Source organism: Acanthopagrus latus, chromosome 13 (genome assembly GCF_904848185.1).
Source record: "Acanthopagrus latus isolate v.2019 chromosome 13, fAcaLat1.1, whole genome shotgun sequence".
In the NCBI taxonomy this organism is placed as follows: domain Eukaryota; kingdom Metazoa; phylum Chordata; class Actinopteri; order Spariformes; family Sparidae; genus Acanthopagrus; species Acanthopagrus latus.
The window spans coordinates 3,448,900-3,476,806 of NC_051051.1; the positions used below are offsets into that span (position 1 = coordinate 3,448,900).

At 44.1% G+C, this 27,907-nt stretch overlaps 2 protein-coding genes across 7 annotated transcripts; one reads left to right on the forward strand and one right to left on the reverse strand.

The window, feature by feature from the left end:
• The first annotated feature begins 1,591 nt into the window (after positions 1–1,591).
• LOC119031060 (protein ABHD15) lies at positions 1,592–6,033 on the forward strand. 2 transcript variants are annotated; one of them, XM_037119185.1, is made up of 3 exons: positions 1,592–2,402; positions 3,367–3,596; positions 3,691–6,033. In XM_037119185.1, exons 1-3 carry the CDS (start codon positions 1,677–1,679, stop codon positions 4,382–4,384), a joined length of 1,650 nt encoding a protein of 549 aa, XP_036975080.1. In that variant the 5' UTR covers positions 1,592–1,676; the 3' UTR covers positions 4,385–6,033. The 2 variants fall into 2 exon arrangements, with proteins under 2 accessions (XP_036975080.1, XP_036975081.1); XM_037119186.1 differs by having other exon boundaries at positions 3,709–6,033.
• Positions 5,239–27,715, reverse strand: taok1b (TAO kinase 1b). 5 transcript variants are annotated; one of them, XM_037119183.1, is made up of 22 exons: positions 27,266–27,715; positions 26,985–27,050; positions 18,824–19,076; positions 18,142–18,213; positions 16,721–16,822; positions 16,575–16,620; positions 16,365–16,461; positions 16,159–16,272; positions 15,695–15,786; positions 14,730–14,823; positions 14,319–14,400; positions 12,327–12,494; positions 11,871–12,077; positions 11,492–11,626; positions 11,090–11,326; positions 10,829–10,957; positions 10,589–10,672; positions 10,266–10,385; positions 9,948–10,187; positions 9,647–9,859; positions 9,332–9,514; positions 5,239–9,058 (listed from the first exon to the last, which is right to left on the reverse strand). In XM_037119183.1, exons 3-22 carry the CDS (start codon positions 18,953–18,955, stop codon positions 8,558–8,560), a joined length of 3,048 nt encoding a protein of 1,015 aa, XP_036975078.1. In that variant the 5' UTR covers positions 18,956–19,076; positions 26,985–27,050; positions 27,266–27,715; the 3' UTR covers positions 5,239–8,557. The 5 variants fall into 5 exon arrangements, with proteins under 5 accessions (XP_036975078.1, XP_036975077.1, XP_036975076.1 ...); XM_037119182.1 differs by having other exon boundaries at positions 27,191–27,715; XM_037119181.1 differs by having other exon boundaries at positions 26,985–27,080; positions 27,191–27,715.
• Between the last annotated feature and the right edge of the window lie 192 nt (positions 27,716–27,907).

Sequence of the window (27,907 nt, forward strand, 5' to 3'; positions counted from 1 at the left end):
CAGAAAATGTGGGCTCAAAATATCTGCGAGGGAACGGCCTCAAAGTCTGTGACTGTGCAAGTGGACAACTGCACATTCTTCAACATTTACCAGTGACCATGAAGGGCTTCAGTTAATAATACAGTCAGCTCATCTGCAGTTTCTTTATATGATTTGTGCAAATGTGCTCAGAATCTTTCATAAAAGCAAAAGTAGTTGTTGGTTTGTCATTTGCACATCTCCACATTCACTGATGATGATGAAAAAACATAAATCACACCAAGACATTAATAATATCAATCAGAGGCAGATATCCAGATTTAGTCCTCCTGTAAGATTACTATCTAAACAATGGAAGCACAAATCCTCCTGCTGTATATTTGAGTTGTTTCACCTCATGTCTCATGTTCGCAGGTTGGGTTCTGCTTCTCACTTTCCCGGCAGAAGGAGCCGATGCACAACACGACAGTTATCTCTGGAATGGGAGGCCACTCCTTTCACTCAAGGTTACTCAAAGTTTACACTTTTGAGTATCCAATGTGATAGATCAGCAGCTAAAAATCAATTTGATAATCAAAAATCAACTCAGTGCAAATGTGTTACTGTCCTGTGGGCTGCACCGTTCGCTCACTAGTGGGGAAAATCAGAATCAGAATTCCTTTATTTGTCCCGCAAACAGGGAATTTCTTCATCACAGCAGCCAAAGAACAGTAATATTGCAATAAACAATATAATAAAAAGGGAAGAAATAGAAATGGACTCATATACATTGTATATACATAATAATTTACACTACGAACAGTGTAATCGTAAGCAGTGTGGCAGTGTGTTGTTGTGAATAAATAATAAACTACACACAGCGGTGGGTGGGTGTTTGAAAGCTTTAGGCCAATAAAATACATATTTAAATAAGCTATATTTATATAATAATTCTCAAGTAAACTGATCTTTGTGCTGATTAATTAACAGCACCTTAGGGGCTTCTTTTTTGTGGTACAGTCAACTCTTTTTTACGAGTCAACTCAAAGCTTTCAGTTGTGTGTTGGAGTTCTTCTGTCATCGTCAGGTCTCATGCCAACAGGTCGGGTGAGATAACTGCGTTGCGCTCAGTTTCCCGACAAGAGAAGCTGATGTCAAAGTGTGTGAATCATGTGTGGAATTAACAGAAATCTTTCAAATTCTCATGCTAACAGGTTGGGTGACCTGAATTCTTGGTGCAGTTTCCCGTCAGGAGGAGCAGACGTACAGGAAGTGACTCGTGTGGGAAGACATATATATATGTATATATATGTATATATATGTATATATATGTATATATATGTATATGTTTAAACGTAAAGAATGTCGCTTGAGTAATTTAGAATAAAAATCAACCTCAAATGTCTCTAAAATCAGAGAGCAATGTATTGGAAAACATTATTTTAGCTCTTTACCGGAGTGAGCATGCAAAAGAAATAACGTCAGGAACGGCGTATGGAACAAAGTCAAAGGGCGACAATAGAGTTAACATTAAGGGGACAGATTTGTGTGGCATGTGTTTGCTTGCTGTAAATGATTTATAGAGTTAGGGGAGGAGTGAGATTCAACCATTTACATGTCAACAAGGCAGAAGTCTGTCAAAAATGGGGGCAAGATGTTTTTGAGGAAAATTGCAGCAAAATTTCCCAGAGGAAACATTGGACGTCCTGTATTTTCCAATGGCATCATTTGTCCAGGACTGTGTGTTCTGCCTGATTCCATCACTGCTGCCTCTGCTGCTGTGCTTGGCCCTCCGCTGGCCCAGGGTTCACCGCTGGACGAGGCAGGCTGTCAAAGCTGCAGCCTGGAGGCTCTGGGTCTTCATTTGCCTGATCCTAGAGCTGCAACTGGACGTGAATACAAGAGCATGGACGGATGAGGCTGGATCACCAGGGACCGATGTTTTGTCTGGGTCAGGTCGGGCCTCAGATGGCCCCAGGCTCATCTGCAAACACACTGCGCTGGCTAAATATCTGCTCCGGCACTGTGGCTCTCTGGCCAGGCCGAGACTGGCCTCCTGGCCCAGGGGAGACCCCCACATTCAGACTCTGTCCAGCATGCTGTGTGGACAACATGGAGACGGTTTACAGTTCACTAGAGACCATCTGCTACTGAGAGATGGGGGTATTATTGCTCTGGACTGGGGGGTTGAGAGGAGGCGGTGGGAGGGAAGGAAGGAGCATCAGACAGGAGGAAAGGCGCTCGGCTGTTTCACCACGACGCCTCCCGTCCTGCTCGTCATCCCTCAGTCCTGGGGAGGGATGACCCCCCACCTAAAGCTACTGTGCCAGGAGGCCGTGCGTCAGGGCTTCTACGTGGTGGTGTTTCACGCTCGAGGCACAGCGGGGTGCCCGCTGACCACAGCAAGGCTGACAGAGTTTGGAGACCCAGCCGATCTTGAGCAGGTACTGAAGCATGGCCGGTGGAAACAGGAGAGGTTGAAGGGTAACTCCACCGATTTGACATATTACAGTGCGATTCACGAATTCTAGTGCATATATTAAATAAAGTAGTCAAAAACCTTTTTGGTTCCACAGGAAGCTGCATGTAATCTGATTTACTGCCTCCAGTGATGTCACTCAGTGGCCAAATTGCATTGTGGGTAAAGTAGGCACTGGAATTAAAAAGAAAGAACGTGTTGAATATAGGAGGTGATATCTCTTATTATGCTGTATCAAACTGTAAGTAATGAGTCGAACAGTATCACAGGAGTGTGATGCAGGACCAGTGGACCGCTGCCTACATTACCCACTGTCGAGAGCTCTCTGGTGCTGGACTGAAAAACAGCTGCGGTGGAATAGAAACCCAGCAGGAAGTCAGTCATGCTTCTCAATTACCTAGAAGCAAAGTGGTGCTTTGAGCTAAATGCTAACATGCTCAGAGGGACAAGCATGTTTCACCATTTCATTTTAGCATATTAGCATGCTAATATTCACCTATTATCACTAAACAGAAGCACAGCTGACGCTGGTGGGGACGTCAGTAATCACAGCAGTACTGATAGAAAAATGATACTTTTGCGCCACATCCCTGCTGGAGAAAACAGCACAGACCAGAACCAAAACACAACATACGCTGGTCTTGCTGGTGACTGGATTTTCTAGCAGGGATGATAAGTTAAAGGTGGACCAAAGTTATCAGAGTTCATCCTCTGGGGATCATGAATACATGTACAACGTTTCATTGCGATCCATCAAACATTCGGGATGTTTCAGTCTGGACCAAAAACGAGCGTTTGAAATAACTTTCCACAGAGGCTTCCTGCAAAGCTGCTGCTAGCGAGGCCAAAACTTGCTTTTTGTTTATTCTGTTTGTTTTTATTTTTTTTTACCTGAAGATGATGGTTTATTCGTTTTCTTCCATTTTCAGGTGGTGGTTTACGTGCACAGCCGCCACCCGTCCTCTGCGCTGGTTGCGGTGAGCGAGGGTTCAGGCTCAGGGATTCTTCTCTCCTACTTAGGCGAGTCTGGGTCAAGTTCATACCTGAAAGCAGCTGCAGCCATCTCACCTGTGCTCCTGGGCCAGCTGTGGTTTGAAACAGCCATGCCTCCCGTGTATCGCTGGGGGGCTTTACTTCACAGGAAAATGCAGCTCAGCAGGTGAGAGGAATCAAAAACAAGCAAATTATCAGTGGTTATGACTCGTATGAAACAAGGACAGCGTCATAAAAATGTTATTATTCGCTCTCATAAGATATGAAAGTTCCTTCAGGGGAGTCCTGGATGTGGACCGGGCCCTCAGCTGTTCCTCCCTCCGAGCCTTTGAGGAAACTCTGTTCTGCACTTCAGCCCAGCTTCGGCAGGGGGCCCCCAGACCTCCACTGAGCTCAGGATCTCACCCCCCACAGGGCCTGGCCCCCTCGGTGGCCTGGGCACTGGGCGAGAGGGCGCACCCAGCCAAGGACTGGGACGGCTACTGGGAGAGGAACGAACCTCTGAGAGATGCAGACGAGGTGGCCGTCCCTGTGCTCTGCATCTGCAGCCGTGATGACCCCGTCCTCCCGCCTGCCTCCACCTTACCCCTTTTCCTTTTCCAGAGCAATCCTTATTTCCTCCTGGCCCTGACAGACAGAGGGGGGCACTGTGGATTCAAGCTGGAGCGGGGGAGGACTGGTGACGAGGAGCTGGAGGAGGGCAACTGGAGTCATATCGCAGTTCTGGAGTACTTCAGAGTGGTGGCTGATTTCCTGAAAGGGGAGGAGAGGGACGGGTCGAGCTGCGGTGGCACATCAGGAGAATACAGTCAGGCTGGGCAGAGGAGCAGGAGCAGCCACGCCGCGGCTCCACCGCGCAGGAGGACAAGGAGGCCGAGACTGCAGGCACCTGAGCAGAGCGCTGCAGATGCAGAGGGAGCGAACTTCACCTGGAAGAGGTCGTACACGCGCTGAGGAGGAAGAGATGGTGAAGATCTGCAGACAGAAATGTTGTTGACTTTGGACAATATTTTTCTTGATATTCTGTCACACACACACACACACACACACACACACACACACGTCATCAGCCTGCAGACCTGCAAGAACCATCTACATCTATGATACACAAAGATTTTTTTATTCTTATAAAATGAACTAAGGCCCAACCAGGAGTATCAGGAGCATCTACCTGACCTGATGTCCATGATAAATGTCTCAGATGTCGAGCTCAATCCAAATAGTTTCATCTTCGGTTTGTGGCAGTACAGTTGGCTGGAGCACAGGACTGCAATCGTGCCCAAAAAGGGAGATAAATATGGACTATATCTATATCTTCACATGCTCAATAAGGCACCTGTTATCAGGTTTTTCATTGAGAGGACACTTCAGCTAACAGATTTTTACATCTTTACTGAGCTAAGTGAGTGAAATAAATCAGGGGGACAGAGGACTTCTGGTAAAGAGAAGCATAAAGGACTTGTTATAAAAACATTTTTCACTTTTTCAAACAATGATAATTAAAATAAAGCGGGGGGGTACATAATGTTGCAGCATTTATCAAAATGTGTTACTTATTAAGGCAAAACTTTTTTTGGCAACATCGCTGCTGTTTGCTTTACGAAATCCCCCCCGAGGCAACAAGAAGTGAAGGTTAAACAAATATTTGAAGAGCTGAAGCTTTGAACAGAGGTGTGGTAACGTAGTACAGTTAAAACATGGAGCACAATAACTCAGGCAGTTTAAGGAAAGAACAATTAAAAGCTGAAATTTTTAAGGCTTTAAAATACACAAGACGAAACAATCAGAATCAAACAATGCGACAAAGAAATATTAAAATTACTTTATTACAGATGATTCTTTATCCAGTAGCCCTCTTCCAACAAAAAATAGTAATTACAAACAAAATATTACATTTATCCCCTAAACTTTGTTTCTGAATTTCTTTTATACATTTTAAATCACTTTGTCATCTGTAAGGAATAGCTTTTCTCTTCTGCTATGCGACATTCAGCTTTTTGCACAATCTATACAATTGAATACAGTTTAATACAGGTCTCTGGACTACGGAGAATAAAACAGCAAGATCCACCAAATGACAGGAGAGATAAAGGGAATACTGATAAACAGACTGTACAGAGACATAACCCTGCCTCCCGCCTTCTTTCAACCAATGGCAGCCGTCCCTCGGCACGCTGAGGGGGGATCACAGTAGACTCTTTAATCTGGTCAATCACTTGTGCAATCAGTGCAACTGATCCAGTTCAGAGTGACCGAGGTCTAAAGCTAGACTCTGTCCCGACTGCCTCGCAAAACACCTGGGAGTTCTAGTAAACACAAGAGAAGGTCTAAAAAAAAAAAAAAAAAATCCACCAGTCGTTTGGCCCTCTGCAGACGCCATCTGGAAATTAAAATGAGCCTTTCTGGCAGAAAAGTAAATAAAACACTACGGCGCCGGGAGAACGGGCTGATAAAAAGATGTTGGGTACGATGGCATACTGGCTGAAGAAAGACCGCCACACTCTGTTGGTTCTTTTTTTTTTCTGTCATCAGAACTGAGCCAAGAAAAACGACAGGATTATAAATTCTGAGTGCAGGTGGTGGTCTTCGTTTCTTTTTTTTTTTTCTTTTTAAAAAAAAGGCAAATACTTAAGTGCAGTGTGAAAATGCTTCGTGTAGAACCACAACAAAAGAGGGCGCGCGTTTCATAAATCAGAAATAAAAAGTCCAAATAATAACCGTGGACCCCACAACACCGAAGAGTAACCCTTTGTAGATATCAAACAACAGATATATTTTCACTGTCTTGTGCAAGAATTTGGAAAGAATTTGTGGAGCTTGTGGAGTGCATCAAATATGGATTATGCAGCCAAACACGATTCAGCGTTATTTTGTTTTTTTCAGATTTTACAGATCTTTGAAATAAAATTCTTTCTCTCTCTACGTCTTCTAAAAACCATGAAAAACCTAAAGAGACAGGCGAGTCTACATTTGGGTATCATAATGTCAGTAAAACATAGCCAGTGCTAAAGCAAAGGCTACACCTAACTACATCTCAAATTATGTGCAAAATCATCCTCATTCAGCATTAAACAAAACGTTGCCGTCTACTCGAGGCAACCTGCCCTACAGTTGTGTTGTTATCAGTCACAACAGAATATCTGTAACACGTTTCCGAACTCGCAGCTGCAAGTGAGACAGTGAAAACTCTGCATCACAACAAGTTAATTTTGTCTTTGATTTGTCGATCAGATTTCCATATTTTCAAATTCAAAATATACAATATTAACAGGTTTCCTGTACATCTTCACCTCTGAAATTCATATAATGCATAACCTCTGCATTTCACAATAAGACTTCCACCTTTATCTCTAGTTCTCTATAATCCTTCTTTTCTTTTTTTTTTTTTTTAAAGATTTATATAATAATACATATATTTTTTCTTCTTTTCTTTCACTTCAAGAGCTCTTCCCAAACACATCAGGGAGGAGGTGAATACCACACCAGGCTCAGGAGGGGAGGAAACGGAGGTAGAAGGGAGGCGGGGAGATCGTGACCAGGGGTGAAACAGAGCAGGGTGTCAGAACGGGGGGGAAGGTTGCAGGGGCATGGCAGCGGAGATCACAGCACCACCACCCATCCACCCACTGAGACATTCAGCAGTCGCCAACCAGCAGAGGGCAGGTGAAGCTCCTCTGTCACGCTCCTTTGCTCGTTCACTACATCTCTGTGACCTCTTATAAAATCAAAAGTGCTCTCTTTTTCACACTTTTATGTCCCAGTATTTACCCCTGTACATGCATTCATCAGCCAAGTGTGCAAAGGGACATACTGTCAATTCAAGAACCTTTGTATCTATGTGTGAGTGTGTGTGTGTGTGTGTGTGTGTGTGTAAATGTCTGATTAACATTTAGTGTGATGTAGAAGGCCTGTGCCAAAGTGCAAGTCATTGTCCAGTCATGACATCCTGTGGTGAAGCTCTACTTGGTGATCTTGAGGTAGACCAACAGCCGTGTTTATTTATTTATTTTTTTTACTGCGTAGTTAAATCGCTTTCACTGACCAAACACAGTTCCAAAATTAGACCTGGAAGTTAATGCAAACGAGCGACGAGTGAACACCAGTTTGGAGAAAAGTTGGTGGTTAGGCGCTGCTGAAATATCCATCCCTGTCCCGAGGGCGCGTGTGAGCGAAGTGCAGAGGTCTGTGGAAACCCAAGAGCCCAACGAGGCCGAGCGTGCACGAGAAATGACTCCAGCGACAAATGCACCACATAGAATTATACTGAACGTTCACTGACATCTCTGGCACAATCTCTTTAAAATACATTAATATGTTGGCATGGATAATGACAAATCTGACTCTGCACCTTTGGCATCTTTGCAGGTTTTTTGTGTCGGTAAAACGCTGCACCTGGCGGTCAGATCTGCCCTCTGCTGGAGGAGAAGCCTCCCGCTTATATTGCATGCTTCCTTGCCTTGGTACTCACTTACGGCAACCTTCGTCCTCCTTTCATTTTCCCTCTTCACCTGTCTGGCACGTTCTCAAACTGCTCCTCAATCGTCAGTCCTGCCTCCTGCCTGCAACTGCACATAAACTATAATCTCAATAACTGTCTGTCAGTGAGCTGTCAGTTCTTTAATCGTGAGCGGTTTGAAGGAGTTTGCACACTGATACATTTTAATGTTAATCAGAAAAATGCATACTCAACTTTCCCCATTCTGCTCAACTTTTGTGCTACTTAACATCTAAAAGCATCAGATTAACTCCACGTGTGTGTATAAAACAGCGTACTGCAAACAGACAACTCCTGATAATAAACTCCATGAATATGACACTTTGGGTCTATGGCAACGGAGACTAACATGGCGAATACGAACACATATAATAGCGCTGTAGGCTGCAGTAAATATGACACTATTGCACTGTGGCGTACTGTAAATGACCCTCGGCCATCTTGGATTGGACTTTTGGGCTTCCAGAGACACACTGATGTAAGAGAGCAGTGGTGTCTCAGCACTGTGCAGTGTGCGCTGTATGCATGGTGTGTGTGTGTGTGTGTGTGTGTACAGTGTTACCTCGGCGCACAAGAATTTGACTTTAAGACAATTACTGTGTGTGTGTGTGTGTGTGTGTGTTGTTTCTTGTTTAGGTGTACGACAGATGGGATCCGTTGGATATCTGAGAGGTGATGCTGGCGCTCCTGCTCATGCCCTGTTCATTCCTCCCCCCTGATGACGTCCTCCTCATAGCCTGCGGGCTGTTCCTCACCCCTCCCGCCCCTCCGCCGCTCCCCCTCTGACTCCCTCCTCCCGGGTGGTGGAGGCTCCAGGGCGGCGGGCCCCCAGCCAGCATGGGGTGTCCCCAGGGCTGCTGTGAGCTGGAGCCCCCCTGGTGGTGATGACTATGGTGGCCGCCTCCGCCGCCTCCTCCGGGCCAGTGGCCTCCCCCCTGAGCCCCCTGGCCTCCTCCACCTCCTCCCCCCCAGCCCCCCTGGGAATCGGGAGCCAGGTTAGTGAGCACCATGTTGCTGAAGCCCAGCCGCATGGACTCCGAGTCGAAGGCCTCGATCTCGCGGGCCTGGCGCTCCAGCAGCGAGCGGATTCGCTCCAGACGCTCGTTCTGCAGGGCGAGCATTTCCTCCTCAATCTGGGGAGATGAGCACAGTGAAGAGATGAGTTTGAGATAAGTGAGAAGAACGTGAGTCTGCTTTGAAAGGACAACGTCAAACAGAATGTAGCCACTCAACTAGATATTTTCACACTACAGACAAAAAGAGGGAAAAGAAAAGTAAAATACGAAAACTACGTAGAATCATCCGTTACTAACCCACAGACAGTGTAATGTCAACGTCAACAATCATCACTGCTAAACCTATAGACAAACGTCCTGACACTGCAGGAAGTCGAGCGCCTCTCTTACTTTCTGCTCCAGCAGAGCCCTCCGCAGAGAGACCCTCTGCTCCAGCTCCCTCCTCTCCTTGTCGTGCTGAGCGTCTGTTTGCATCTTGATCTTGCTCTGGTAGGCATTGAGCAGCTCCAGCTCCTGTTGCAGCTGCATCCTCAGAACCTGACACTCCCCCTCCTGAGCCTCGTCTAACCGCAGCTGAGAGCGAAGAGGAAAGACAGGAAGTCAGAAATACAGAATAACTCATTTTCATCTGTGACTTTGGACTCAATAATCTGAGTGAGAACGATAGTATCTGGTAGTTTTCAGGCCTCCTCTTCAGGTACTCACAGCCTGCGTAGAGAGCATTTCGTTGATGGAGTGGTCGTACTGCTCAGCCAGGATGGCCAGCTTCCGGGTCTGCTCCTCCTTCAGCCTCTTGAGCACGGCCTTGTGATCAGACTTGGGTGTGGTCTCCAGCAGGTGGTTCCTGAGGGCCTTGTACTGCCTGGTCTGAGTTTTACAAGTCTCCTGGAACTGCTTCTTAATCTGAAGCTCTTTAGACTGTAGACCGAAAAGAAACAAAGATGTCGAGTGAGGGAATGTGTGTTGTTTGGAGTAACGTCAGTCACAGAGTGGCACGTCCGTTTACCTTGAGGCTCTTGGGCTGCTGTCGGACCTCCATGACATGCTTGCGCCTCAACTCCCTCTCCCTCCTCTTGTTGTATTCCAGCTGGTTGGTGAGCTCAGTCTGGTGCTGGGTCCTGATCAGCTCTGCCCGCGCCTTCTGGATCGTCCCCAGGTGTCTGAACTCCAGCTCCTGCATCGACTCGTGATGCCTGAGCAGCATGGCGTGCTCCAGGTCCTTCTGTGTCTGCCGTTTGTTTAGCTCCTGGAAAGAAGGAGGAAATGCTGGGTGAGACCAGTCACATCAATAAAATCAAACATTGAATTCAGAGTGACTAAGTACCTCTCTGGCCAGGTCCTGCTCAACATTGTGTCTGGCAATGAGGATCCTGCGTTTGAAGCGCCGACACTCCAGCTCCAGGTACTGCCTCTGTCTCCTCAGCAGGTTCGCCTCCTCCTCCGCCTGAGAATCGACACCATGTGGCATTATATGACGTGCTGTCATGTATATGGAAATAAAGTTTGGGGACACAAATCCAGGAAGCAGGGTCTGGCATGGTTAGTAGTTGGCTGGGAAATCAAATTGATTTAATGTCACAGGTTCTATTAACTGTAAAATCATCATTTTGTTTTGGCAAGTGTTGATGTTGTGTGAGAGATCCTGACCTGGAAGTGCTGGATGTTCTCTTTCTGCTTGGACAGCCACTCCTGCTTCTCTTTCTTGGGAGTCGATTGATTCTCACTCAGTTCCTGCAACACATTCAGTTTTATTTAATAGAAATAGGAGCATCACATGTTGAACTTAACTACATGTAAAAGAAGTTTAAGTATACACTTATGTTTTTTTGTTAATGGACAAAACCAACATAGGTTGTGGTGAAGCTGTATGCTGTGTGATTGTGTTACCTCTTTGAGCTGCTCCTTGCGTAGTTTGTATTCCCGTTTCTGTGACTCCAGGAAGCTGCTGAGCTCTTTCTTCTGCTGCACCTGGATGTGCTGCTGGAACTTCTTCTCATCGTTGGTAAATGTCTTCAGCTGAACAAAACAAGAGACAAAACAGCACTTGATTTACATGTTGAGAACGGGAGAAGACAAATACTTCAGTACAGACATTTAAATGAATATTTTATTGTCATTTTTTTTTAATCAAATGTCTTGTCTTCATACATCTTTGTCCAGAGCCGCCTGGTGTTTTTTGAGCAGCTTCTCCATCTCCTGGGTGAAGTTGTTCCTCTGACTTTCCAGCTCTTTGTCCAGCCTCAGCCTGTGCTCGTCCATCTCCCCCTTCAGCTTGTTCTCCAGGGCCATCAGGTGCTTCTGATGTTGCCGCCTCATGCGTTTGTAACCCGACATCTGCTCCCGCAGCTCAGAGTCCTGCTCGTGTTCCTGCATCTCACGCGTCACCTGCAAGATGTGGATGCAGTGCCGTAATTCAGATTACTTGAATTATGACACAATATAGAATTTTGACTTGGTGCTTGTTAAGAGGGATAATGGCATCTAGTGTGGGGGTGTTAACAGCCACTAACAAATGAAGTTAGTAAGTGAAATAAGCAAGTGTGTTCTCACAAGTGACGCTGTACGTATGGTGGCAAAGTGCTCTCTGTTGCGGTAGTGCTTCCTCGGGGCCTGAGCTGGTGTTTGAGGGGGCTCAGAGGGTTGACTGGTGGCTGCCTGCTCCCCGGAGAAACTCTCCTCTTCCTCCTGCAGACGTAAGGCAGCGTAATTAACATATTATCTTGTTTTAGCATTTAACAGGACATAAACAGAAGCATTAGGGGCATGGGAAGGTAGAACCGTGTACACCAAATTCAACAGAAAAGAACCACATAAGACATTATCAACTAATCTGCATGTGTAAAATCTGTGGATTGCCCCGTTGACCAGGAATTAACATAACCCTACATCTTTGCTCTAATTAAATGTGTGTATGTGCCACTTCACCCACCGGTTTGAGGTGTATGACGGAGCTGTTGGACATGACCGTGTGGTCTCCCTCCATCAAGTCCAGCTCGCTGCGGCTGTCCTGGGCCGCTTCGTTCAGACTGTTGACGGAGCTGCTCTGGGAGCTGGCGCTGATGGACATGCTGGGGATGGACTGATTACTGCCGACACTGTTCACGGTTCCCGTTCGACCTCCGCCCGGCTCCAGCTCCTAGAGACGGAGTGGAAAGAGCAGAGAGAGGTAGAGACAGAAAGGGAGAGAGAGATGGACAGAGAGGGAACAAGAGAAAGAAACAAGAGACACAGACAGACAGACAGGAATACAACCCGATGCGCGCTTGGTTATTTTCTCTGCACGATGGAATGCCATGAAAGTGGCAAATGTAAAACAAAAAAGGGAAAAACTCTTATTCTAGCTCCATTACTTTGGTCTGATTCTAACATACAAAGTTCCACAGACCTCGTCTCCATCCTGGACCTCTGCTGTGGGTCCGTTGTGGGCTTCCTGAAGGAGGATCTTCTTCATTTTGCGGTACTGCAGATTGTCCAGCTCTCGCACCGCATCCTTGGTCCTCTGGATAAGATCCATCAGCACAGAGTCTGGACGCTCACGCTGCAGAAACGCATGCTGGACAAGAAGGAAAAGAAAGAACACTGAGAACGGAGAACACACAGGAGTAGAAGGAGCAACGTCAAAGTGCAGGGACCATGGGAAATACACTATAAAATCTTATGTACTGTCCAGTCTGAACTGTCTGAAATATTCATCTGTATTAATCAGATTTCTGAATGACGTTCACATGTGATGTTGTTTTTGGACACAAATCAAGAAATGCACTCATCACAAACATCATGGGTGGAAAATGTTTAATTTCCTCAAGGAGCCCGTCTCATATATATCATTAAATATGTATAGAACATATTTTAAACATGTTATCAGTCTGTATGTTCTTACATTAAGAATATATATACACACATTAGGGCTGGGTTATCATGTAAGACTTCACACCGTCTGAGATTCTGGATCTAGATATTTCACACTACATCATGAGTGTTGTCTTCTCTTGTTTACAGACTGCGTTACAGTAAAATGATGTCATTTTCTGAACTTACTGGACTGTTTAACTTCACCACCAAGTTAAAATAAGCCCATTACTGATGACTATCATAAACGTCATTGTGTTGATTTTTGCAGAAGTGCCAACAGCCATCCCTACAAAATTACCACAATGTTTATTTTGAGGTATTTGCTCAAAAATAAAGTAATATGATGCTTCATTCTAACATTTATGAAGTGCTTTTAAACACATCTTTATAACACAGATATATCATTTATTGCAATAAACCCTAAAAATACTGTCACATTATTTATGGCCATACTGCCGAGCCCTGATATCATCCAGTATATCCTTTATATTTATACCAAGAAGCTATCGTGTGTTATCATTTCTAAAGCTATATTTCTATACTTTGTCTTTTGTACATTGCTACACACCATATGCATGCTACACTTATGGATGATTTTTCCATCTGCTTATGATTCTTGAGCTGTTATAAAAAGCAAACATCACCAGTGATCTTATATCAGCCCTGCTAGTGTGTGGAACATACGTCATGTGAGCCATCCAGAGCTAACGGAGCTCTTTGAACATGCAGCTACTGTTGAAAATAATGAGCACCACATACACACTTACCTTTAAACATTAATTAAACTAGTTTCCTACTAGTTTCTTTATTTCCAAATACCGTAAGTGTCCACATAGAAGCTAACATTACAACGTGGCAATCAATCTTCGACAGTGTGGGACAGTGGGTCACGCAGACGATGACTTATTGTCAGAATCAACAAAGAAATCGCAAAATATGAGAATAAAACCCAGATTGACCAAACGCAGCAGTTTATTCTGAGATTAGCATCAGTTGTCTTTGCACTTTCCTGGAAAATAAAAGCAGAGCCTGAAGTGCAATTTTAGAGGATAACATTTGGAAATCAATCGTAAAAAGCAAATCGTAACTCTTTAATTTTGTTTGAGAACAGGTATTGTTTCAGAACTTGACATTTAAAAAATACTGCGGAGAAAGAGTGCGGAGCTTGTTCACCCTGAGGACACCTTCCATTAGCAATAGTGAGTCCATTAGTGAGCTAAGTGACAGCTGCTCAGTTACTTAACGATGGACACAGAAGTCACATCTCTACAGTAATTACATCTGCGTTCTTTCTACAAAACCACGCTTTGTGTGTGTGCGTGTGTGTGCGTGTGTGCGTGTTCTGATTGTGTGTGTGTGAATCCGGAAGCAGAGGATTAGTGAATCAAAATAGAAGCTTATGGGGGAGAGAACAGAGCTGAAACATCAGAGAGATTTATCACTGGAGGGGCTTTGTCAGCCTCCCATCTTAACACGCTGACCCTGCTCCCTGTTTCTGTGCCGCAGCGCTACAGTGTGCACTTACGCCCAGCATGTCGTCGGAGTGTGGTCTGTCCTGGGGGATTTTCTGAAGGCATGAATCGATAAAATTTCTAAAGTAATCCGACCTGGAACAAAGAGGACAAACAACGGAGGGTCAAACCAGAGCAGACACACAGATAGCCTTCAGCAAAAGAGAGCACGGAGCAAAACATGTAACATAATTACAGTAACAGCTGTGAACTGGATGCAACAAGTTTCCACATCAGTTTTGTATTTTCACATCTTAGAAAACAAACTATTATATACGTATTGTATCACATTTGTTGCTGCTGCATTGTCCGAATTATAACACAACCAGCTTCTGCACAAGCTCTCACAATATCTTAGACCTGTGTGTGTGTGTGTGTGTGTGTGTGTGTGTGTGTGTGTGTGTGTGTGTGTGGTGGCAGCTCACCATTCACTGGCTTGCAGTGTAGGGCTCTCATTCTGCGCTATGTGATATAAGGCACTCATTGCATTCATGTTAAACAAGGGAGGCTTCCTCTCCGCTGGAACGGAAAGGACAGTCAGCATATACTATCATTAAAACATTGTAATGTTTCTTTAAATTGCAGGTTTATTCAAGCAATCCTTGAAGAATTCAGGTTAGATTTATTACTCCTTCTTTTTGTTTGTTGGTTTTCTTTTTGGGGTGACAGAGGAAAAAACCTGGGGAGGCATTTTTCTAGGTTTTATGAAATCAACAAATTTGGAATATAAAGAACACTTCAGAACATAAGGAATGTAGATGAGTGTAAATTAACTAAGTTAACAACATAAATAAGTTAAAACAAAAATCTCATCTACATACATCTAGATGTCTTAAAATCACATGTGAGCAGTCACAGTCTGTACAACCTGCTGCCGTCTGGCAAAAGATACAGACGTATTTGCTGCCGTGCCACCAGAATACTGAGCAGCTTTTTTCCTCAGGCTGTGAGACTCCTGAGCTCATCCTCAACACTCCACCATGAATAGTTCATTTATCTGACTTGATTATTATTCATTATTTAGTGTGTGGAGTTTTTGTGTGTTGCTTAGAGAAATCTGATTATACAATCTCGTGTTGCATAACGACAAATTCATCTTGACTCTAGAATCGTGAATGCAAATGTATCAGCAGCCCTGAATGCACCATATAGAAAGCAGTCAGTCAGAAGAGGCAGCAGCTGTTTGCTTACATTAAAGCAATCAAATGTAGTTTCTGACATTATTTCTTGGATCTTAAGCATCGTGTGTTTAAGGCAGATGTCAGGTCCATGGAGCTGCTCACACTGGATCACAGACTGCAATTTTTCTGGGGTTTAAACTAATTTTTTTTATAGAAAAATGTTTGTTCTACTGCAGTTACGCTTTAATAGACACAAAACTGCCACCCACCTAATTCTATACAGGTGATCCCTAAGGACCAAACATCCACCTTCCCGTCATACTGGCCCTCGTCCATAGCTAGAATCACCTCTGGGGCCATCCTGGATGAAGTGGAGAGAAGGACAAACCTCTTGAAATGTGGATTTTTTTTAACTTTAAATCTCTAAATTTAAAAGCCACTGTCACTTTATCCTTTGGAATTAAATAACAGTGCTTTTCATGACTCATCTCAGTAGTTTCTCAGCAGCATGGATAACACCAAAAAAGGAGAGTATATAACCCTGAGGATGATGCATGAATCCTGAGCTCACATCATCTCCCAAAAATCACTGCAGCTACACACTTGAATGTATCAGCAGGAATTCATGAATAAATGCCATTTCAAACTCAAATGGCAACTCTTCATAAAGTCAACATTCTGGTCATCCCAATATTCAAAACACACACGAATAATTCCTTCAGTTTTCACTCACCAATATGGCGTTCCCACAAAGGAGTTGGCAGGTGAGGCGATGGAGGCGGAGCCGAAGTCGGCCAGTTTGACCAGCCCAGGCTCAGTCAGCAGAATATTACCTGCCTTCACGTCCCTGAGAGCGAGAAGAACGAGCGTGTTTGAGAGATACGTGGGAGATGTAGTGTTTACACAGGCATCTTATTAAACAAAGCAGTAAGAACCCACCTGTGGATCATATTGTGGGAATGAAGGTAGGCCAGCCCCTGCAGAGCACCATGTGTGATGGCAGCAATCTCTACTTCTTGTAAAGGTTTTTTATGAACTGAAGGAGTAAAAAAAAAAACAACAGTTTGAAGAGGAATCAACATCAGTGACTGAAAACGCATCAAAGTCAAAACTCAGACAAACAAAACAGAAAAAGGAAAAACTGCTCACCTTCTAGCAGATCGGAGGCTGAGCCAAGACAGTATTCCATCACCAGCTAGAAGCGAAAGATAAAGCCGAGGATGCATAAGGCCCTTTAATGTAGCAGACTGAGATAATCTTCCAACGCTGTGCATGGACAGTAAACGAGCACTCACCCATGCTGTGTGCTCACGGAGGTAACAGCCTTTGTACTCTATACTGTTGGGGTGCCGGATCCTCTGCAGAAACTTCACCTCCTTTATAATGTCCTGCCATTTCTGTCGGAGAAGGAAGGGATTTAAAAATAAATCAGGCAACGCTTTCTTGGCTTTCTGTGCTCGAAGTGGCTGTGTGTGTGTGTGTGTGTGTGTGTGTGTGCAGAAGATTGTCTTTCAGTGTAAAAGGAGTAAGGTGGCTCTCTTCACAGATTATGTGTAATCTGATTATAGCTAATCTGAAATCATGAGTAGAGTAGACTGTCTCTGGGACGACAACAGTGAAAGTGAGCACGCAGGGGTGACCTTGTTGAGACGGTCGGGTTCGGTGAATTTAACATCAGACTCACGATGACACCAAACATTAACACTGTAGTCCAGCAGCTCTTTATCTTTCGTCCGAGTCTGACAGAAGAATAACACAACAAACGACTCTAATAGCTACAATCAGAATATCTTAATTTAAAAAGGGTCAACTTTCTGTAATAGTTCTGTTGAGTTATGTCTACATCTGGTTATATTCTGCATGGAGAAGAGCAATCAGCTTAGTTAACTACAGCTAGCATTCATTACATGTCAGTAACTTCCAGCATACTTAATAAAGACTCACCGCTAACACTGTGATAAAACCTCCTCTACGGTCTACAGAGTAATCACACTGCACTGATGCACACAGCAGCTCATTAACAGGCTGCGCTATGTTGCTTCATGTGGACTTACTGAGACACAACCGACGATCTGAACTAGGGATGTTAATCACTAATCGATTAAGACAATAAGAGTTTAACCAATTAAAAATATTTTAATCAGATGATAGACAATCACAGACGGCCACAAATACATCGAAGAGTAACTTGCTACAAAATTACAAACACTTGCTTATCAAATAAAGTGTATATAAAAATAAAATACATGTTTTTAAATGTATTTAACTAAAATAAAGTAACTTGGCTCTATACAAGCTGCAATTATTAGAGTTTAGACATTTATTAGACATTTGTTGTATTGGAGTAATGGAGCTGACACTGATTTTGCAACAAACAGAGATTTTAGTGCTTAAAACAGTTTATATACATATATAAAAAGAAGTACGTTGATTAAAAAAAAGCCCATGTGAGCATTTCATACAACAAATGTATGTCTTCCTACCACAACAGTCTGCCGAAGTGCTGCTGAGTAAACACATCGTCAGATTGCTGAGCTCAAGGCCTTTTTCCTTCTACAGCTTCTACACTGATCAGACTGTAACACGCTACTGTTAAGCAGGCCGTGTTTTTCACTGCAACGCGACCAAAAACATACAGAGTTAACAGTGAATGTATGATGTGAATTCTTTATGGAGGAATTGAACTATTACATTATTACAATCAATCTTTTCTCACCTCATTAGACTGTTTCCCACTGTAGGACATCTTTTTAATGGCCACCACCTCGTTAGTGCGCACATCCCGTGCCTGGGAAACAGATTTTTCAGTAACACACATAATCAGTTCACACACTTCAAAAAAAAAAAAAATACAGTACATTTAATTCTCTGTACAGGATGTGCTTTTTAAACCTCACTGTGTGCAGCGTTCAAGAACTGAAGTCAGATCAGACTGCTGGGGTGAGTCACATCACTCCGCTGTAGCTCGGTGCTATTAAACCTCACCGCAGGCTGGTAAAAATAACTTTGCTCAAATAGTTTCTGTTCTTTATCAAAGAGGAGCAACAGCTTAATTTTGTTATGATCGTGAAGCAAACTCAGGCTCATTTAAAGCCCACAAGTGTGTTAAACAGAATTTAAGATGTACTTGATTCTGCTGCTAGCTGTAACTAGCCATGAGGTTCTGTATTATTCACAGAAAGGAACTCAGCTACCGTAATTAGATATTGAGGCAAAGTTGGATCAAAGAATTGATCATTTCAGCTGCACCATGTGACTGTGTAGAGACTTTACTGACTCAGAACTGACAGTGATTGTGTATTTAACTGATTGTAGCCCTGATTATCGTCAATGAGTTCTGTCTACAGATGAGTTCATGCTCTTTTGTGTGAGTCAGTGTGAGGATGTATCTGCCGTACAAAGTAGACAGCGCCGAAGCTGCCATGGCCGATCTCTCGGAGGTCAGAGAAAAGCTTCTCTGGGTCTTCTTTGAAGAAAAGCTCAGCCACCTCCGGATCCTTCAGGCTCCCTGCCCTTACAGAGGAGGGCATCCTGGTGAATGTAGTCCCTTATCACCCACGCAAAGGGGACGGGACTATCTGGGTGCTGAGCTACGCCACAGCAGCTGAAGATTCATCTGCGGTAATGGATGGGCCTAAGGAACATGGGCACCTAGACGGACAGAGAGGGGGACAAAGAGAGAAAGACGGGGGTGTTAAGAAGGACAAGATGAAACATCCGAATCATCCTGCTGATGTGGGATTGAAGATACCAGAGAGGAAAGTCGATGGGACAGACTCTGAAAGAAGAGAAGAAGGCAACTTCTGCACAATTTTGAGCTCTTAACACAAATCACAGTCTAGAAACACGATCACGGTGGCTTTGAACGGCAACATAATTAACGATGAGCTTCCTCCACAGGTTTAATGCACGACATCTGGCCACATCCAAACATTTAGAACAAAGAGGGGTATGTAGCTCATGATGTTGTCACTTTTTAAACTACATATGAATTCTTGTTGTATTTTGCATGCAAAGTTTATTTTGGAATGGGGAATAAACTGAAGGATTATCCCAGTCCAGTCGAGATATCCTACCAACCACACCCTGTGAACACTCAGACTAATCAATATCACATATGCAGCCCTTATCCCACTGATGTGTTTAACCTTTGGTAGAAGACACAGACGGAGCTCTGGACGACTGACTGGTGGCATTTAACACCACCAGCTAAAGAACACACACACAAAGTGTCTCCAGCAGGGTCAGGGGCTCCTGAAGTACTGTAAACTGTGATTCTGACCACTGCTCACAGCCTCAAGTGCTGACCCTGATATAATCAACTATTTGCAGACTCATCACTTCAGACTGCTTCAGCTACTGAAATGACTGGGCAATGCAAATATCCCAGCTCAGGGATTGATTTCATGTCCATTGCTATGAGGTGGCCTACAGTAATGAGGGGTGTGCGGCATCAGATGATCAATTAGATGACCTGGGGTCAGTTCGTACAGTGCAGCACACTCCAAACTGGACGCATCAATTTAGTACAAGTTCATTTAAGGAGCATGCATGTTAGATTAATGATGTGTGTTATGTTTGCATTGTGTGTTTTTGATTGTACTGGTTTTGTTGCATTTTTTAGTTACAATAATTAGCGAATCCTTTCATGGTTGTAAATTTTTCCATCACAAACAGTCTATTGAGTAAATTACCATTAAATTATCAAGCTTGCAGACCTGCAGCATCCTTTGTTCCCCGAGTAAACACTTGAAACTTCTGAGCAGGAAGATAATGTTCAGAATGAGCTTGTAAAAAACCTTTTTGTGTCTCACCACAATTTTCTGATGGCTTGATGACAAATAACCTGACATGCTCAACAGAGCTGCAACATCTGGTCAGTAAACCTACCAGTCAATTCTCTGATTCCAGATTCTTAAAGGTGAATATTTTCTGGTTTCCTTCTCTGACAGTAACCTGAGTGTAACAAGACATTTGAGGACTTCATCTTAGGTTTTGGGAAAGGCTGATAGACTTTATTCTACAGTTTCTGACATTTCATAAATCCACCATTTCATCAGTAAATTAAGTAATACATTGATCAACATTGAAAATAATCCTTAGTTGCCAGTCTGATCTGTTTGTTACCGAGCTGCAACAATTGGAGACTATAAAGGCCTTGACGAAGAGCACCTGATCACCATGTGGCCAATATATGAAACACTGCATGAAGTATTTCAACTGCCATTTTGTTACATGTCATCAAAATACTATTCCGACGGAAATCTATAACTGATGACACTGAACTGTTACCAAGCTATATGTTCCGACTGGTGACCACAAACAGGGGATACACCTAAAGACTGGAGAGGAAATATACAAAGCACTCTCCTCTCGTAAAAGTATGATCAAAAGACAATCGACATGCAGCCTTAAAGTTTGACTCCACCCTCGTCAACCTCATGTCCTTGTCTTGTCTTCAGCCAGTTCTCAAATTGGCAACCACCTCCTCCATACTCAAACACCACACATATGCAATTACGGAAACGCTCAGTGGGAAAACTGCTAGTTTCCTCTCTCGGTTTATCTTTGAGTCGGCAGCACCGCTAACCTAGCCAGCTACAGTTATCAGTGCAGGCCGCTCCACCAAAGCCACACTGCTGGCTGAATGTCACAAGGTTTCGTCCGGCTGAAAAAGCCATCCAGCTGACTGAGGGGGAAAAAAAAAATGAAAGAGTGAAACTTATACAACGACACACAGCCCTCAAGGACAACAAATATCTCAGTGAAGAGAAGCTAAAAACTGCTGCTGGTAACAAACTTTAGTAACACCGACCAGATCCAGATCTTTTTATGTGGGCCTCTAATGAACAGAGAGTTTGCTCAATACCTGCAGCATCATTAGAAAAGCACTGTAATGACTGGCTGCTAAATTCATCCCAACAACGCCAAACCTTGACTGTTTGAGCTGAAATAAAAGTGTAATGTTGTTGTCAGGTTAATGCAACTGCACTGAACACTCAGGATGTGTCTCTTATCTTCAGCTGGTCATGTGCAGAGTCAGTTCAGGCAAGCACTACCTCTTTCTGAGAAGACATGCCATCTTATCTGACTCGTCCTAAAGTGGATTCAAATGATTCATTCTTTGAGCCGGACAGTGCTGCTAAGTGTTCACTGGTGAACGTGGCAGACGTATAGGCGGTCATAGGAGAAGCAAAGAGAGAAGCAGACGGCACTACAGAGAAGGAAAAAAACGTACAGTCTGCAGAAATAACTCATGAATTCGTCGAGCTGACGATCAAAGCAACAAAGTGAGCTCCGGTATTGGGCAACGCATGATAGCAATACTTAATAAGTGTTGCAACAGGCCAGTATGCAGCAGGGATATAAGAACGATGCAACATATTTAAAAGGCATTATGAATTCAAGCTATAAAAGGTAAATGGTGACAACAGAGAAACCTGACATTCAGTATATTTAATAGACAGAAACCTCTGTGTGTTTGTGTGACAGACTTGATTATAAATGTTCAATGAGTTGAAGTTTCTGAAGATTTTTGTGAAAGTCTTCGAAATACTGTTGACAAAGTAAAATCCCTTCTGCACTCTACATGATTAATATCTCGGCGTAGACAACACTGACTGTCTCTGCTCCCCCCAGAACAACAGCAGGACCCAGTGAACTGACACACATGAGAGTCAGCAGCAACAACCAAACTGAGTAAATATCACTTTCAAAGCCGATGGATTTGCTTTAATCAGCACACGTTGATTTCATTCACGGCTAAATCACAAGCTAGTTTCAGTCTTCCTAACCCTCAGTGGAACTGCAATGAACACTTCCTGAGATAACTTACTCCTTATAGCAATGTTATGATTCATTTTACAGTTTAAAATCTGCCAGAATCCCTTTGAATTTTCTTTCCATGTAAAAATTCTGCAAAAATAATGTCAGATGCCCCAAATCATAAAACCTTTTCACAGACCATGTGAGCTAAAACACACAAGAGGCCTGATTCTCCATCACAATAACTCACTGATACACGTTCATAATTGTCCAGGCAAACTCACTGAAATATGCAATAACCAAGATCAGGGTATACAACGGAACAGCAGCATTATAATGTGCCATATTCTCTCTAAGAATAAACCTGCACTTAAAGTTGGACTGTGTGTACATTTCTAATAGAGTGGATAACACAACGTGTAGGAAGACACAACAACAAAACACACTCTGACTCTCTCACAAACACACACACACACACACACACACACACACAGTGAAACAGAGCACTAAACACCAAGTCACAAGACTGAATCTGGAAGACATACAGTGGACTGCAAGACACACACACACACACACACACACACACACACACACACACACACACACACACACACACACACACACACAATCACAAAGAACAGTGTGTTCAAGAAATGCACCAAAAGTTGTTTTGCTTTGCTCCTCAAGAAAATGGATTCTCTCTTGCTGTATTATGTGAATTGATTTCCTCTGCACTGTAAAATCACAGAGGCCCAATGAAGAGGCACGCGATACGCTAAGCTGAGTAACAACGGGCGTCACAGAGAGAGAGCGATAGACAAAGAGAGAAAGAGAAGTGGAGAGGGATGATAAATAATCAAACACTTTATTGATCCTTATGGTGAAATTCTCTTAGCTGCGCTGGGGTCAGATACTGAAGAGCAAACACGGAGCGATCCTGCTGTCTGCTGGTTTATCCACACGCGGGGATAAGATATGTATACACAAAACACGTATGTGTCAGGCAAACCTTCCTGAAATCCTGCCTAAAACATCCATCCATCCATCACACCGCATGTCTTGAACTGCACAGTTCAGGACAAATACACCAACTCTGTTACACCCCTGCTACTCAACCATCAGGCCTATTACACCTCCTCCATGCATACTGTGCTTGACTGACATCTCCCTGACCCTCTGGGTTTTGTTGCACCTGCTAAAATTTGGACAACTTTCTCACACCGTTGACTCTTTTCACGTACCGGGAGCTGACCTCAGCAAAGCTCCAACTTTAAATGTCAGCCTGAAAAGAAACCTCCTCAAGCAGAACAACTGACATCACCTGTGTGGGTGTGCAGGGCCTTTAAACTGACTCTACAGGACTGTTCGAACTCAGAAGTCATTTTGATTTGCTTCAACTCCTTTATATTACACCTACTTATTGGTCTCTGTGTGTTAAATTGTAACAAAGCAGCTTAGTAACAATTTATTTACATATACTGCATGCACTCTTGTGCTACCTCAAACAAGGAAGAATGACCCCAGTGAGGTGTACAGATTTGAAAAAGAAAAAAAGAAAGGGACATCATCAGTCAAGTGCCCAATCCTACACAAACAACATTACAGCTGTGTGCTCAGTGACAATGTTCGTTTCATGACCTACATGTGCGCTCTCGTTCAAATGGCTTACACACTACGTTTCTATCCCCCAAGATAGAGGGTGGGGAGTCCATGCTCCTGCCTCCCAGACTGATTACAGATTGTGGCTTTCAGTGAGTGGAGGAAGTGACAGACGAGAGGAATGGAGTGACCAAACACTAAGAGGATTTGACCCATCCCATTTCACTCACAGAGCTCCATTTACACTCTTCCTGTTGGGATAAATGTCACGAACATTAACGAGACACCGCGTCTCTATTGGACAAGACTCACTTAGGTTAAAAAAGAAGACACGGTCCCTGTGGCACCTTGAACGAGACATACGGGCATCCGAATACTCTCAACCCCTCTCATCTTAGTGGATGTGGTTTGTCAAATCGGACGGAAGAACTAATGGATGATGGAGTAACTCGGACTGGAGACAGAGTCAGTTTGACTGCTCAAATAATTCTCTGAAAATGTTTCAAATTTAAGCCTGAAACTGATCACAAGATTAAATCTGTAATGTGCATCCTATTTCCTATTTTTTTTTCCTATAAACTGTAACATTTTTGGACGTTCCTACCCATAACTTTTTTTCTTCTTGCTCTCAGTCTGACTCATCAAATATGTGAGTGGTTTCCAACTGTTCGGCAGCCAGCCTCAAAGACCTTGACCAGATGCTCAGCGAAGTCCTTTTATAGGTCTGAGAATCTCTAGACACCTTATGAATCAATGCAGGTCCGATTCAGAGGGTTGAAATCTTAAACGCATCTCGATTCTCAGCGCAGAAAGGTCAGTAATCGGACATTTAAAACCCAATTCTGGAAGGCTGAACGCCTGTAACAATTTTGTACGCTGCGTGTGAAACTTAACGGACATATAAATGTGTCGCGTTTGTGTTTACATGTTGTTACGAAATGATCCAATAGCAGTCAACAGTACTATACAATTATGGCACGCAAATGTAAACAGTATGATAATTATTGAATTTGATACTACTGTGTACCTTGAAAACTATATCGCTGCAACCCTGTTTCGCGCCTTACAGACGGGCTGAACGATAAGAAAAAAAACATCATATTATGATTATTTTGACAGATGTTGTGATATGCGTCGCCTTTATAGAGAAAAATGGTCGTCATTTTTTAATTTCATTTTTACGGAAAAAAAAAAATACAAAAATGACTGTGTGACTTTCGCTGGAGTCTACACCAAATACAAATGTTCCCTGTACCCACATGTCTGGAGAATATGATTGGTAGGCTGGGACGTCTCTGTATCACCAAAATGCTTCATTTCTATTTACTTACTGAACCAACTGGAAGCTTTAACGTAACAGACCTTGTTGGTCGGATTAGTCCACACAGTTTACCGGTTGTTAGATTAGCCATTAGTCTTGCCAAAAAATGAGAATCAATATTTTAAAAAACAAAACAAAACACTGCAGCGTTACAGTCAGTAAGTTAAATAGGTTAATTCATAAGTACATTACATAACTCCAACCACTAACAAATAAAAACATGGTGGCGACGCTGCAGTGGATCATCTTGTGGAACCAGCACTTGTTTCTGCAGCAGCTGACTGTCACCGACTGACTTGGATCTAGACTTCAGCAGGCAGGGCAGGCTTTGCTCCAGTGTCTAATCCATTTTTCCTGGGAGACGCTTAAATCCATTATGCAGTGTGTCCACATTCGGCACCCCCTGATATAACACACTGACACAAGGGAAAACACAACTTTGCAAGGGCTTCTCCTGCACCGAGATATGCACCGTCAATAAACAGCTGCGTACTTCTCAGCATCAGCTCACAGCCCCTTGAAAGTGAAGAAGGGGAGCTGTTCCAGCCCGTGAACACACTGTTGTTCTGACAAGCATGCAGAGACCTGAAATGAACAGATGACAGGTGTGCAGATCGGCACAGGTTACAGAGAATACAGGAAGGCAAGGACAGACAGCCTGGCAGAGATCTGTGATACCACAGGAAGAGGACAAGTTGTACCTGCCTCTGGGATCTAGACCACAGCCTGCATTCACAACATGGACAGTTCATCCCGGGCTGAAGACATCAACAAAGAAAGGTGGAGGGCTCATACTGCAGTGCACATAAAACATAAATGCACATGTGTAGGTGTTGGGGTGGATCAGCCGTCAACAACTGGACAGCAAATCTGACCAATCACCCCAACAGAGAGCAGCTTCTTGGTCAGATGGATGTCACAACACTGGCGTTATGATTTAACCACAATCAAAGTGCTGTGCTCAGTCCCGGTGTGGCCGATTCACTGTGTCATGCATAAGTTAAGCGGCGAAGTCACAGATAAGCCCAGCAGAAGAGTAGCCTGCTGAGTGATGGCCAGTGTTACGCAATATCAACACAGAAAACTGAGGAATGCGACTCACGTCAGTGCACAAAAACAGCCATCAGCGGCAGATGGACGCGAGCCCGCTCACACAATGATCACCACAATGATCTGACACACTCTCCTGACTAATGCTGCTTGTAAACACAATGTCAGCACACACACACACACACACACACACACACACACGAGCGACGGACAGTGAAAGCGGCTTGACCAATGTCACCTACCGTGACACTGCTAACAATTCAGTCGGTGTGTGACTCATGATGTCCCCTTTCCAGGTGATCAAACTTCCCAAACAGACACATCCGAGACCGAGTTTCACTTAACGCACACAGCCACAGTGGACAAAAACAAAAACGAGGGAGTGGCACTGCTTGCAACGATAGTTGCATAAAGCGGATTAGCAAGCTAACGCAGCTAGCTAACGCTTGTTGGGTAAAGCAATCCGTTACCATTATTTACAACAAACCAACCCACTGACAATGAAGCTCACCAGCCTCGCTCAACGTACATCGATATTATATGCTGATGTGTCGCATTGGCATTCACAACAAACACCCCTGTTGCTAACGAGGAATCACTCAAGTTGCCCAGTGAGGCAGACTAAAATCTGTCGATGCGACAGACCATACAAGTTGTGACAGCAACTTTTGCTTTAGCTGGCGAATAGCAAGCAATCTAGCTGGCTAACTGGCGAGCTAACCTCTGTTGAAATCGAGCTCCACTGCAGCATGAAGCGCCCGGAGAACAAACCCAGCGTTACCAGCCGTTAGTTAGCAGAAAGCTCAAGGTAGCGACCGACTCACCTGGTCAAGATGAGTCCAGCCCGGATGAGAAGTGGGGCATAAGCGGCCGATTAATCCAGTCAGTCCCTGTAACACGGTCAGAGTTGGTGGCTGACGCTAAAATCACAGACGAGGCAATGCAGTCCAGAGAAATCAAAGTGTGAATTCGCTAGCTTATAAGTTAGCAATGCTAATATTCGGTATTGTAACCGTTACAACTGCCCTACCCAATATAGACGGCTACACTGACTCCAAGTGTAGCTCGTTCAGCAGTACGGGATGTTTTTGTCATGTATACTGACCGGCCGCAGGGACGATTCACATCAACGTGAGGCAAGCTAGCCCCGCTAACGACTGTCAAGCGTTAACTGTCACCGCGAGACTGGTAGGCAGGCTACTCGCCAACTAGCTAGCTAGCTGCTAACGTGAGGCAGTAGCTAGCAAAGTTTCTCCTCGATAGGCAGTTCCCTAAAAATGGCGGCGAGGAGAATCACCTCCCTTCCATCGTGAAGGCATCGAGGAGCGAATGAATCGGCTAGCGGGGAGTGGGAGCGATGGGAGTCAGCTCTAAACTGAGGAGAGAGAGTACACGTGTGACAGGAGCTGGAGAGGCTCGGGCAGCAACTGTGTGTCCTGCGGGGTAAACGTTGCCCCCTCCCCGGTCTGAGAGGCAGTCTGGTGCTGCTGCGCCCCCCGAGCAGCTGCAAGCATCTGGATGGAGATGCAGGCAGAGACTGTCAACACAACATGACCCCTTAACCCCTAACAGTAACCAGGTATTACACACATCCCTCTCCCCTGTGTGTGTGTGAGTGTGTGTGTGTGTGTGTGTGTGTATTTACCCTCATGCACTTTCAGTCTCCTCAGAGCTCCTAACCTGATTAACAGTTTGAGTCTTAATCTGGCCTCTGCTATAAATAGCCTGTCGTTAACTCAGAGACTTA

Coding starts and splice junctions, on each gene's coding strand:
- LOC119031060 (XM_037119185.1), top strand. CDS start 1,677: ATGGCATCATTTGTCCAGGACTGTGTGTTCTGCCTGATTCCATCACTG. Junction 2,403..3,366: donor ACCCAGCCGATCTTGAGCAG/GTACTGAAGCAT, acceptor TTCCATTTTCAG/GTGGTGGTTTACGTGCACAG. Junction 3,597..3,690: donor AGGAAAATGCAGCTCAGCAG/GTGAGAGGAATC, acceptor CGCTCTCATAAG/ATATGAAAGTTCCTTCAGGG.
- taok1b (XM_037119183.1), bottom strand. CDS start 18,955: ATGCCCTCCTCTGTAAGGGCAGGGAGCCTGAAGGATCCGGAGGTGGCT. Junction 14,824..15,694: donor GATCACCTGTATAGAATTAG/GTGGGTGGCAGT, acceptor TTTCCGTTCCAG/CGGAGAGGAAGCCTCCCTTG. Junction 10,958..11,089: donor AGGCGGCTCTGGACAAAGAT/GTATGAAGACAA, acceptor TGTTTTGTTCAG/CTGAAGACATTTACCAACGA.